Source organism: Microcaecilia unicolor, chromosome 8 (assembly GCF_901765095.1).
Source record: "Microcaecilia unicolor chromosome 8, aMicUni1.1, whole genome shotgun sequence".
NCBI lineage: Eukaryota > Metazoa > Chordata > Amphibia > Gymnophiona > Siphonopidae > Microcaecilia > Microcaecilia unicolor.
The window spans coordinates 69,963,415-69,977,106 of record NC_044038.1 but is presented as its reverse complement, the minus strand read 5'-3'; the positions used below and the strand labels follow the sequence as shown (position 1 = coordinate 69,977,106).

The 13,692-nt window shown below is 47.5% G+C and overlaps 1 protein-coding gene across 1 annotated transcript in view; it reads left to right on the top strand.

Moving 5' to 3' along the window:
* Positions 1–3,457: 3,457 nt before the first annotated feature.
* The window catches only part of CIC (capicua transcriptional repressor), a 326,490-nt gene continuing 316,255 nt past the window's right edge, over positions 3,458–13,692 (top strand). The window contains exons 1-2 of the mRNA XM_030212241.1: positions 3,458–3,509; positions 6,519–9,363. Of these exons, the coding sequence (XP_030068101.1) occupies positions 6,543–9,363 (2,821 nt within the window). The 5' untranslated portion in view covers positions 3,458–3,509; positions 6,519–6,542. The remainder of the gene's footprint in view (positions 3,510–6,518; positions 9,364–13,692) is intronic.

Below are 13,692 nucleotides of genomic sequence, written 5' to 3'. Positions count from 1 at the left end.
AACGTTTTCAAGAGTCTGATTAGATTTGGTTTGCTTGTGAGGCAGGAATTTTTACGCTGAAACACGGCCCACGTCTGTTCCCCAATAAAGGACTCTTAACTATCCCATGCTCGACGGCCCTTTGTGCTTCTATATTCATAGAGCAAGAGTTTGCACAATGCACTCAGAAACAGAGCTGGTGCAAGGGCAGTGGACACCTTAGGTCAGTGGTGAGAGGCGGGGCTGGTGGTTGGGAGGCGGGGATAGTGGTGGGCAGACTTATACGGTCTGTGCCAGAGCCGGTGGTGGGAGGCGGGGCTGGTGGTTGGGAGGCGGGGATAGTGCTGGGCAGACTTATACGGTCTGTGCCCTGAAGAGGACAGGTACAAATCAAGGTAGGGTATACACAAAAAGTAGCACATATGAGTTTATCTTGTTGGGCAGACTGGATGGACCGTGCAGGTCTTTTTCTGCCGTCATCTACTATGTTACTAAACGTGTCCTGGGGAAATCCAGCCAGTCAGGTTTTGAGGATACCCACAATGAATATTCACAAGTTAGATTTGTATGCAATGGAGGTATGTAAATCTAACTCAAGAATATTAATTATGGATATCCTGAAAACCTGACAGGCTGGGGTTCCCCCAGGACAGGTTTGGGAACCACTGCCTTAGGTGAACCTTCAACCTTACCCCCTCCCCTTAATTAACTTTCAAGCCTGCAACCCCCTCAAAGATTTTGATAATTAACCTCAATCTTGATTATCACACATACATCCTACTGAGGCAGCCTACAAAAATGCAAATAGATATTGATTTGTGCTTGTGTGGCTGTGACTACCTATTATTTTGCCATGACTACAGCTGCTCTTTGCTCTCCCCCCCCCCAAAAAAAGCTACTGCCGTAGGCAATTATCTAGCCCATTGGGGTTCCTCAGGGGTCTTTGCTGGGACCGCTGCTTTTTAACATATTTATAAATGATTTATAGATGGGAGTAACTAGTGAGGTAATAAAATTTGCCGACAACACAAAGTAATTAAAAGTTGTTAAATCGCGAGAGGATTGTGAGAAATTTCAAGAGGACTTTAAGAGACTAGGCGTCTAAATGGCAGATGACATTTAATGTGAGCAAATGCAAAGTGATGCATGTGGGAAAGAGGAACCCGAAACTACAGCTACGTAACACAAGGTTCCATGTTAGGAGTCATTGACCAAAAAAGGAATTTCGGCGTCGTTGTTGATGATACGTTGAAATGCTCTGCTCAGTGTGCTGCAGCAGCTAAGAAAGCAAATAGAATGGTAGGTATTATTAGGAAAGGAATGGAAAACAAAAGTGAGGACGTTATAATGCCTTTGTATCGGTCCATGGTGCGACCGCACCTTGAATATTGTGTTCAATTCTGGTCACCGCATCTCAAAAAAAGATATAGTGGAATTAGAAAAGTTACAGAGAAGGGTGATGAAAATATTAAAGGGGATGGGACAACTTCTCTATGAGGAAAGGCTGAAGTATCTAGGGCTCTTCAGCTTGGAGAAGAGACGGCTGAGGGGAGATATGATAGAGGTCTATAAAATAATGAGTGGAGTGGAACAGGTAGACGTGAATCGTTTGTTTACTCTTTCCAAAAATACTAGGACTAGAGGGCATGCGATGAAGCTGCAAAGTAGTAAATGTAATACAAAGCAGAGAAAAATTGTCTTCACTCAACGTGTAATTAAACTCTGGAATTAGTTACCAGAGAATGTGTTAAAGGCGGTTAGCTTAGCAGGATTTAAAAAGGGTCTGGACGGCTTCTTAAAGGAAAAGTCCATAGACCATTATTAAATTGACATGGGAAAATCCACTACTTATTTCTGGGATAAACATCATAAAATGTATTGAGCTTTTCTGGGATCTTGCCAGGTATTTGTGACCTGGACTGGCCACTGTTGGAAACAGGATACTGGGCTTGATGGACATTTCGTCTGTCCCTGTGTGGCAATACTTAAGTAGTCTTGCCTAATGTCTGGGCCAGGTCTGGTTACAGGAAGGTGTCTGTATAGATTAGAGGGGTGGGGGGAATGCAGATTTAGAACAGGGGGACACAGCAAAGGGTGTACACATAGCAGAGTTGGGGTTTTGGAAGCAATATCTACTGTATTTGAATGTACACTGCTTCCATAGTTTTCAGGCAGTATATAATAAAACATAGATCTGAGGTTGCATCCAACAAACAAGAAGCATACCGCAAAGAGAGCAGAAAAAGCAGAAAAAAAGAGAGAACACCGAAAGGGTGTAGCATGCAAACAGGAAGGAAATAATTAAATAAAAGAAGAACACAACTTGCACGGACAGTACAGAGAACACGCGGAGAACACACTGCAGTCAAAACGCACAGATCAGGCAGTGGAACGTGAAAGAGAAGATGCACGGGGCACGCAAGAAGCGTACTACGTCTTTCTACGCACTAGAACTAGACACAGCGTTTACTACAACCCCAACCTCCTTAACTACAACCGCACAGCTCTACGTGCAACTTTTACTCCACTCTCCGCTGATCGGCTCGCCCACTTCTTAAATTTGATGGCAACTCGCGTCTTCACGTCACTCCCCTGAGTTGCGATTGGCCGCAGCCAGCTGCCCAGTCGCAGCCAATCCTCCTGTAGATCGGTGACATCAGCTAGCAACTAGTCCCGCACGCGCGCCCGGGCGCGTGGAAACCCGGTGAAGTGCGCTCCGCCTTCTAATCCCTGCCGCTTCATCCTCCGACGATGACGTTTTGTCGAAGAGGCTTTCTAATTGGTCTGTAGTGAAAAGAGGGCGGGACCGCTCCGCTGTTGCTGAGAGGAATCGGTGCGCGAAGAGCTAGGGGGATCGAAGGGTACACAGCTGGCGGGGTAGACTGGTGAGTGCAATGGGAAAGTAGATGAGATTCTATCTGGGTTAACTAATCTTCATCTTAGATGTCCGTCTAATTCCCAGGATGTTAGTGACAGCCTTGAAACTGGGAAAATTTCGTGAGTTTTTCCCAGGCGAGACAGGCTCTCTAGAAAGGGGTACGCCGGGAACTGTAGTTTTCTGGCGCGCAGTAGTGCAAAAGCTTTCTTGGAGTAAAGACCTGCGCTTGGACTACTGCTCCCAGGAGCCCGCATAGAATAGTAAGCGCTTGCGCGTTAAACCGCGGTAAACAACTTGTTTAAGCAGCACGCCCATTGGTCTTCTGCATTCCCGCCCTTTCCACCTTTCCTTTCGTGTTGTTGGTTACTGTAAATGCTTTTCACGTAAAGGGCGTGGTTTAGTTGAATGTCCACGCCTACTTTTGGTGTTCTTCTCTGTTACTAGTTACTGTAAGTGTCACTTAAAGGGCTGTGACAGCTCGCGCCGCCCTGACATGTAAGGCCGGCGCCACCATTGGCTACTGTAGCTGTCAGTGAGTTTTGATTGGCTAGAACACTCCAGCTGTTCCAGCTTCATTCACCATTTTGTCTTGTGGAGTAAAAGAGGCCGGAGCCCGGGGTCTCCTGGCGGCGGCGGGGCCTCGGGTTGCCGGGTGAGTACCGGCTGGTCTCGGCGGAACGCAGGGAGGGGAAATTGTGGGGTGTTTTTGCCCCTGCTCTTCCCTGAGGAAACTTCTCCAAAGACGAGTTAATCTGTCCGGCTCCGCGGTTGGCTCTGGCAGGGACGAGCGCTGTGACTGGGGATTCTCCCCTGCTCCTCCCTCACCGCTCATGATCGGCCTCTGGGGAGCACGCAATAGACCTAATCTATTGTCTACAAATTATTTTATTTTGTGGAAGGGGGGAGGTGGTTCCAGCTTATGCAGATGTTTCTTCTTTTCTTCCTGCTGCTTTATCCCTGTTTCCGTTCCTCTTCCTTTTCTTGAGGCTGTCTCTACTGCTACTCTTCCTGTTTCTGCTCCTATTGCTACTGGGGCTGTCTTTCTGTTGCTGTTCTTTATGCTGCTTTGTTGGTGTTGCCCTACTTGTAGTTATTCTTTCTGATTCTGGTCTTCTTGCTGCTTCTGTTATTCCTATCCTTGCAATCCCTGAGTTTCTACTTCTGCTCCTGTTTCTGGTGTTTCCACTTTTCCTGTTCTCCTTTCTTCTTTGGTGTTAATCTTCTTCCAGTTAATGCAGTTTCCACTTTTGTTCTTGTCTTGCTCCTGATGTTGCTGCAACTCCTAATAGTGTTCTTGGGCCTGGTGTTTGACTCTGTGTCTGCTGTTGCTGTCCTTGTTCTATTTGGAGCAGGCAAATGTTGTTTTGATTATTTTAGGTTCTTTTTTTTTTTTGCAATTGTAAGGCCTCATTCATGTAATAGTGTGTTTGTGTGTGTGGAAGATCACAAGACTGTAGTCAGGATAATACTTTGTGTAATTACTTCAGGGTATGAGTAAGTTTGTTTTCATAGTTTTCTAGCTCGCCTTCTGTCCATTGTGTTTCTGGACTTTTGTATGGCATAAGATCCTTTCTGGAAATGGATCTGGGTGCAGAATGTTGCCGTTAGCTGCTTGCCTGAGACTGTAACAGCCTGACTCTGGCTGCAGTTCATAAGCATGCTAGGACTTGTTCCATCCCATGGCTAGGGAAGGGTGTTCCTGCAGCTCTAACACACTCTTTCTGCTTATTGTGTGAGATATGTCAGAAGCCAGTCTAGTTAAGTAACAATTGCTGCCATGATGCTGAATCCCTCCTGTGAGCCAGGGCATGTGAGAGAAGAACATGAGTCTGACACATGTTCCACTTCCCCCAAGCATTCAGGAGCAAAATGCCTCTAGAACTAGTTTCCAATTTTTTTTTCTCTCCCTTCAAAATGTCCTGCTGTTCCAAAAGTTGAGAATTTATTGTATATGCTGAAGATACATGCTTGTGAATACTGATGATCACACACCCCCATAAACACAAGCATCACGCACATGCCTCCTTCCTCCTGCACACCTTCCTCCTACATCTCTCCCCAGCTGCCAAAAATCATTTCAAGCTCTTGCAGCGTCTTAACGCCTGCACACTTTGCTCTTCACAGTTAATGTAGGATAATCACAGTTTCAAATTGTGACCTTACGCACAACTCTAAATGCACCTCAGGGTTGGTTTTAAACATGCTGAGGCCTGGGGCAAAGGTTTGGGAGGGGGCCTGGCAGCATGCTGTATATCCTTCAACACTGGGCGGGCGGGCGGGGAGGGGGAGTGCAGCTTGGTTACTAGTCTTGCTCTGCAGCTTCCTCTGCCATTCCAGTACTGAAACCCGCACACACGTGCACTTTCATCTTCTCCTAAACCACCTCTTGCTATTCTAATGCTGACCCCCCTCACACTGCTCTGCTAATACACTGCAATCCTGATCTGTAGAGAGAAATGGAAAGCAAATGATCAAAAGACCAAATAAACTGCACTCTTCTCTGTGCCCCTTTGTACTGTAGGTGGAATTATGAGATTACGATGAAAAGTAGATACGATAACATGTTTCAATTACGTTATATTAGCCAAAAACATACCTTCTGAGAAGGAAGTGCCGTGTTAATAATATTGGGTAATCATACACAGTCTTTAAACTTACATTGCCAAAACTGGTGGCAAAAAAAGCTGCCTAATCATAGACCTAGTCTGAATTCTCATCCTTAATGTATTCAGCGGTTATGAAAAGACAAGTTTTATAAGTGGAATTGCTTAAAAACAATCTAATTTATAAATAGTCGAGCAATTAAACAGTGTAATTCTGACATAGCTGTGATTGCTAGCAATGTCATCTTGACGTAGTCATGCTTTCAAGTGGGCTTTTTACAGTTCTTGCATCTGTTTCCATTCTACAGTAAGGAGCCAGATGATGCTGGCTTTGTCTAGTTTGTTTAGCTACAGTATCTGAAAGTGGCCTTGTATTTGGTTGTGGTTGTTCTTGCTAGTGGTTTGATGCAGGGTTTATGTTGGCTGAAAATCCCCTTTTTAATTGTGATATCACCAGCCAATATTACAGCTGCATTTAGCAGAAGAAAATGATGTTGGGGTTATCACTGAGCTAAGTGGAACAGTTACTATTTCATAGCAACTGAGATTCCTTTCAGAGGAAACTTGCAGGCCTCCTCTTCAAGTGTATTTTCTTCTCACCACGTGTGTCTGGCAAAAAAAATCCTGTTTAGATGTTGAAAATGAATAATGGCCCATCATTTTCAGGCCCCAAAAAGCAGCAGACTTTATTATACTGATAACATCAGTAAAGTTATGACATCAGTCCTACATCTAGGCCTGGCTGGTGGCCTTCTGCCTTGCATCATAACTCAGATGGCAGCTTGCTTTTCCTGTTGTGGAAGGCTTGCCTCCCCCACAGAAAATGCCCCTGGCCTGCAGAAAGCCCCATCCCCCTACAATATGTAGTTATTTAGCATATCCTTATGCTTCACAGGAAGGAAACTACCCACACCAAAAGTGAGAGAGACTGAATTTTCTTACCAGCACCTTAATGATTAATCAAAAATGCATAGTGAGGGTACCCACAAGTCCCATTTCCCCACTGCTCTCTGCCTCTGAAATTGCTCGGTGATTATTTAGTGCTTGTTTCTTCACAGATGCTGTGATTAGTCGAAGCAAGGATGAAACCAGTGAGAAAGGCCACTGGTCCTTCTCATGCCAAGGTATCTCCATCCACACGAGCAAAGACCCAAAAGCGGAAGATTGACGAGGCAGACGAAGAAGAGGAGGAAATCATGGAGCAGCTCCCTTCCTATGTGGGTGCTCGGAAAATGCAAGTGAAGGTGAATGAACTCTCAGGAGGTCAGCAGAAGGGGCCCCAGGGTAAAGAGTTAGAACCCCAGAGCCAAGCACCAAATTGTAAAGAATATAATGTCAGAGGAAAGGTGCCAGAGGGTGAAGGCCTTGTGGAGGACAGTGGACAGAAGTCCCAGTTGGGACCAGAGGGTGCAAGGGACAACCCTGTCAGCAAGGGAGAATGCGATCCTGCCAAATGGGAGCCTTCCCTTAGCCGGAAAACCACAACATTTAAATCCAGAGCTCCCAAGAAAAAATACGTGGAGGATCATGCTGGGCAGGAGGGACGTGAGGATTCTTGCAGTAGTGAGGCATCGGTGGGCAGTGGCAGTGCCTGCACCCTACCAGAAACCTGCTCAGAACAAACTGCTGTCTCTGCACTGGAAGAGACCTGTGTGTCTGCTCGCTGCTCCTCCACAGATACTGCCAGTGAACACTCCACAGACCCAGATGATGAAGCTGAAAAGAGGGCTCTGGAACTGGAGGGGTGCACAGAACACACTACCATGGACTATGACATACGGCAGTTGAAGTCCCGGTCTGTTCTGGTGCGACGAGATGGCGTGTTTCAGCCAGGTGTGGTGAAGCATGTCCGTCGCTGCCTTGACTTGGGCATTCAGTTCAGTGGAGACCGGGCTGTCACCTACTATGACAATGTCCAGAGTGCTGCTGATGTGAGCGTGGTGTTAGACATGCCACCTTCACCTAGTGCTGTGGCTGTTGGGACGGCTGTATGTGCCTGTATCAACCAGGATGAGAAAATGTATCAGGAAGGTGTGGTGGTGGAGTTCACTCAGAAACCTGTGTCCTACAAGGTACGCTTGAGTAAGGTACTGCCAGGGCCAGTGAAAAAAGAAGAGTGCATCTGGGTGGCATGCTCCAGCCTTCGGCTCCTCCGTGCCCCATGGAGCAGGGAAGTGGAGCAAGTGGTAAAGCCAGCAAGGAATGGAGGGGAGAAGAAGAAGCAATCAGCTCCAGTTTTCCTGCTGGGTCCTCCCATGGAGAATATCTCGGCCATATCCACTTTGACAGAGAACCTGGGAAGACCAACCCTGGAGGTCAAGCAGCCAGAAGATGCAGAGGTCTCTAAAATTAGCTTCAGTGTTCCCTCAACAGAGGAGAAACTGCCACCCACTCCCCAGCACCAGATTCTTTCCCCGCCAAAGTCTCCAGCTTTCACAGCCACTTTGGTGAGGCTCCCTGAGCAACCGTCTCCCCTGCTAAGTCAGGATGCAGGCAGTCGCAGCAGCAGTGCCTCACTGGACAAGTGTAGCACACCAGGCTCACGCTCACGCACACCACTAACAGCTGCACAGCAGAAGTACAAGAAGGGAGATGTGGTATGTACACCCAATGGCATCCGCAAGAAGTTCAATGGCAAGCAGTGGCGGCGATTGTGCTCAAGGGACGGCTGCATGAAAGAATCCCAGCGTCGTGGCTACTGTTCACGTCACTTATCTATGCGCACCAAGGAGATGGAGAACCTGTCAGAAGGGCGGGGTGGGGCCCCACGGGAAGGCAGCACAGAGTTTGACTGGGATGAGACATCACGGGACAGTGAGGCCAGCAGCAACCGCACAGACTCTCGGCCACGTCTTGTGGCTTCCACGGACCTATCCCGCTTTGATTTTGATGAATGTGAGGCGGCCAATATGCTGGTATCCTTAGGAAGCCCAAGGTCAGGGACGCCCTCCTTCTCTCCAGTATCCAATCAGTCTCCTTTTTCCCCCACTCCCTCCCCCTCTCCTTCTCCACTCTTTGGTTTCCGGCCAGCCAACTTCAGTCCTATCAATGCCTCACCAGTAATTCAAAGGACTGCAGTACGCAGCCGGCATGTGAGCGCCAGCACCCCCAAAGGTAGTGTACTGACACCAGAAATGGTTCATCATCCCCACCACAGGGAGCGGCATTCCTCTGGTATTTTGCCTACCTTCCACACCAGCCTAACCTTCACTGTGCCCATGAGCCCCAGCAAGAGGAAGACCGATTTCCACCCCAGCAGCATCAGCTCCAGTGCTGACTTCCAGAAGAGCGACAGTATGGATTCTGGGGTGGAGTCTGTCTCCCATACACCGACTCCCTCCACACCTGCAGGTGGTTTTCGGGCTGTCTCTCCTGCTGCGTTGTTCTCCCGCTCCCAAGAACCGTCACCCTTACTGCTCCTGTCCCCTCCTGCTGGCATCACCTCTGACCCCAGTCCTTCCATCCGGCGGGTACCAGCAGTGCAGCGGGACTCACCTGTTATTGTACGGAACCCAGATGTGCCTCTACCTTCCAAGTTCCTGGAAAAGCCCTTGGATGTTGGTGTCAGGGGTAGCAGCCCACGTGTGGTTAAAGTTGGCACCAAGGAACACCCTTCCAAGACACAGCTCCAGGTTCCAGTCCCCATTAATGCCATACAGATCCAGAGCACGTCCTGCCCTCTTTCTTCTAGCCAACCTAGCCCTGCTCTGTTGGGGCCAGCTGCAGCGTCCAGTACATCAGGATCTGCTGACCATGCCTCTTCAGGGTTCAGCATGTCCTCACCTTTCCAGCCTGTGGCCTTCCACCCTTCGCCTGCGGCTCTGCTGCCTGTCATTGTGCCCAGTGACTACGCCAGCCATCCTGTGCCCAAGAAGGAAATTATCATGGGAAGACCTGGTACAGGTAAGGGGGGCTACTGCCCAATCTGCATCCCTTCGTATGTGTTTTGGTTTCAGTATCTGATAGTCAGGTAGGGGCTCCATTTCACTCAGGCCAATCTGAAGAGGCTGATCTAATCATGGTTTTGCCTCTCTTCATGTAGAGATACATAGCCTTGCTTTTAAGGAAGCTAAGTTGTCTTACCTGCAATGGAGTAAAAATGAAGACTGGATCAGCTTTTGGGGTGAGAAAACCCTGCCAGCTTGGAATGAGTTGGTAAGCTTAGCTTTGTACTTTGACTGCTTAACTCAGTGGTTCCCAAATCTGGTCCTGGAGGCACCCCAACCAGTCAGGTTTTCAGGATATCCACAATGAATAATCATGAGAGATTTGCATGCACTGCCTCCACTGCATTCAAATTTCTCTCATGAATATTCATTGTGGATATCCTGAAAATCTGACTGACTGGGGTGCCTCCAGGACCTGGTATGGGAACCACTGGCCTAACCCCTGGCCCTGTTTTAATCAGTAGTGTGTACAATGCAAACCGTTCCCCCCCCCCCCCCCCCACTTCATGTAGATGACAGTCTACATTCATCCATGGGTATTTCTTCCATCCTCTTGTGGCTTCTTTTTTTTATATGTTACTTCTTTGAAAATGTGCGCTGAACTGGTAGGCCACAGACCTCTGCTGCACAGAGGCACCAGCTGTCTCATTGTGTTAATTATTACCATTTATCCTGGAATGTTGGGGCACTCCCGGGAAAGAAGGCGTATGGGGCTTGGGAAATGTGTAACCTAGAGTGTGTAAAACTAAAAGGAGTAGACAAGGGCGTGTACATGTCAATACAGCATGCTACATATGTGAGACGTGTTGATCATCTTGCAGTTCCTAGGTCTCTTTCCCCTCTGTAAAGTAGCTGCAGCGTCTCTCTCTGCTAGGGTTATTCAAATTCAAAGAATCTTTATTGAAATGTCACATTTTGAAAAGGAAAGCCATTTGAGAAGAGAAATAAGGAGAGTTGTGTGATCTTAACATCTGTCTCACTCCAGCTGTGTGTGTTGGTCTCTTTTCTTTTTGATGTTTTTTTTTTTGGGGGGGGGGGTGTTGCACATAATTGAGGGTCTCTGTGCTTGTAGGGACCATGGACTGTGACACATATTGACACTTCCTCAGCGTCATGGCTGGAGTGCTGTCTCTCAGCAACCAGTAACCAGAGCAACAACCTCCCTTCTCACTCCTGGAAAGGTGCCGCTTCCGGCAGCGCCTCTATTTATATCGCAGGTTAAGCGGGAAGAAGAGAGTGGCACTTACACTCAGGAGAAAGAGGCGATCAATGGATTCTAGCAGCGAGCCTAGCACGGACCACAGCTCACTGACGCACATGCTCTCATTCAGCCTTCTGTCGCTCCGGGTTACTGGAATTATTTCATTAACCAGTTACGTAGTGGAAGGAAGCCGTTTGATTTTTGCGAGGTGGGGTCAGAGGACAGAACAAACAAGAAACTAGGGCACCTATTGCTGGGGTTGTCTGAGATCAGATCAGTGAATGAGAATCCGGCCAGGGTTTGAGTAAAATAGGTAAGCTTGACAGAAGAACTAGCTCTTTACCTTGTGACGAATGTCAGTTCTCAGCAGGGAAGTATGTGGCTTGGCTGTGGCCCTTCTATTCAGCTTTCATAAGGGAATTATCCTGCAGCATTAATCTAGGGTCCATTTTTCTTTGTCTGTTTCCTGCTTTCAGAATTGGACTCAAACGCGTGTGACAGCAAAATGTCACTTTCTCTTACAATGAGGCCTCCTTGAAGAGCGCTTCGGGACACCTGTTTTAATGGCACTACCTTGCCACAGAGTAAAGGTTCTAGATGTCTGTTCTCAGGTGCTGTGCTATGAGCGTTGTTGATTCACACTTCTAAGGAAAGATCTGTCAGGAGGATGACATTGTCACTCACCGAGAATAAAGGGCCAGAAGAAAGCACCCAGCTCTACTAGACTGCTGATCTCTTCTTTGTGCATTGTTTATTCCTTCTGAGGCCTCCAGGTCCTAGCTTAATGGAACAGGACCTCTGGTTAGAGAGTCTGCAGTTCCACTTCCGCAGTTATACTTTGCTAACCTGTTCTGGGTACCTGAGATGCAGAGATTTTGTCTATTTACTTGGGGAGGGGGGATAGGAACCAACTCAGCATTAGCACCTGCAACATTTGAGAGGACTTCCCCCCTGGTTCACCTCAGTCTATGCCTGTGCCGAGACGATGCCCCTAAGTGACTGTGAGGTATATTTTCAAAGCACTTAGCCTTCCAAAGTTCTATGGAACTTTGGAAGGCTAAGTGCTTTGAAAATATACCTCTATGGCACTTGTGTGTTGGTATGATTAGCATAAGACTGAGTCCTATTTCTGTCACTGTTTCTTTTCTTTTCTAGTCCAGTTGTTTGCTTTTGCTTTTCAGCATTTCCAGCTCTATAGAGACCAGGTCTTGGGGTTATAGTACCGTGAACTCATGTGTGTGTTAGATTCTTGATTATATACTGACTTCCTGTAGTACAGCCAAAGTGGTTTACACATTACATATAGCTATTCCCCCCCCCCCCCCCGCCCGCTTTGGATCACAATCCAAGTTTGTATCTGGGGCAGTAGAGGATTAAGTGACTGACTTGCCCAGGATCACAAGGAGCCATAGTAGGAATTGAACCTGGTGCATAAATACCTGGGGTTTTCCCAAGTTTTAATTCTCTTCCATGTAGCCCATCTGTTGTTGTAACAGTCTTCCAGCTGAGTGGCATAGACTGCATGCTCAGTGGAACCAGCCAGGAAGTATTGCTGTTATGATGTGGCCTGAACTCTTTCCTAGTGGCTGCAAGTCTGCTCCTTCGCCACCTCTCCTCTGATCTTACTCTGGGCTTGCTGGTTGGAGGTCTCATGGCTCCCCTCAGTGGTCATTACACAGAACAGCGGGCAGGGATGAGTGATTCAAGGACTTGCAGAAAGGATGCTCCTTGAGATTGCAAATTATTCCTGATTTTTGTAGGCAGTTGCTTTAACTCTGTTAATTGGTGTATTGCTTTGAAACGTCAGGAAACCAGTAGGGAAGGCACAGTTTCAGAGTAGGTTGGTCATAGTCACAGTTTAGTCTCCTGTGTACTATATCTAGAGTCAGGGGCGTGTTGGGGCATGTTGCAAGATGGTTTGATTCCTGAGCTGGGCTGATGCAGAAAGCTACTGTAAGTTTGCATGGGTTTACCTCGGCACAGCATACGTGGCTGTACATTCCACTGAAATGAATTCATATGAGGACATTAAGTATATCACGCTGATACATAAAAGAAGAACATTGCCTCTGATGTGCGGTTACTGTGCAGATTTTTTTTTCACAAGGTTCAGGGTAAGCAAAGCCTGACCTGACCTCCCTTGTAGTAAGCTTTCTGCATCGGCACCCTACTGGACCCGACCGAATCTCCAGCCCAAGTAAAAAAAAAAAAAAAAAAATCCCTGATGTCAATGGCACCTACCTTGACCTATATCCCGCTCCCTTTATATGGCATCTTGACCCTGCCATTTTGAAGATGACGGTGCTCGAGGCAAGAATGAGTGGGCATTTGAGCATTGCTCCTGCCTTATTTAGAGGTACAGGGTCTGGGGGAGGGTTCTGGGCAAAGATTGGGTGGGTGGGAGGGCCCCACTAGACACCAGGGACTACATTTCCCCCCCCCCCAGAACTTAGTCATGTTGGGCAGAAGGGGAGAGGAGCAAAGGGTGTCACTAGACACCAGGGAGCTTTTTTTTTTTTTTAGTTGGGCGAGGGAGGGGGTATGGGTGGGACTGCTCTAGACACCAGGATAACTAAATTTGGGAGAGGGGAGTCCAGAGCCAGTTGGATGGGAGGGAAGGGAGATTGGGCAAATGCTGTCTGGCAGCAACTTATTTGTTTAAATGTTATCCTTCCAGTAGGCTTGGGACTCTCTGTGGCCAAGGGGCATCTGTTCTAGTTGCATTTCCCAAACACCATCCCTGGCATGTGTAATCTTTATATTTTGCACAGTATAGAAGGAAATGCATCTCTTTCTATTTCTTTGGTGGTGTACTACATGCAAGGTGTAGCTTATTGGGATTTTGGTTTAATTCAGCTATTCTTGTGTTTAATTTTGTGAGATATGTGACTATGGTCTTAATATTGTAGGATATGTTGGGTTGGTGAGGTTGGGCGGGGGGATGTCACGTGTTAGGCCCCATAAGTTAGGGTAAAGGGTGTTTGGGTGTGGGGTCGGGGGAGGGGATGTAGAAATTAAGATGACAGTTGGTCACTATCTGGTAGCATATAGGTCTGTAATTGATGTTTATTGTCTGTCTGTACA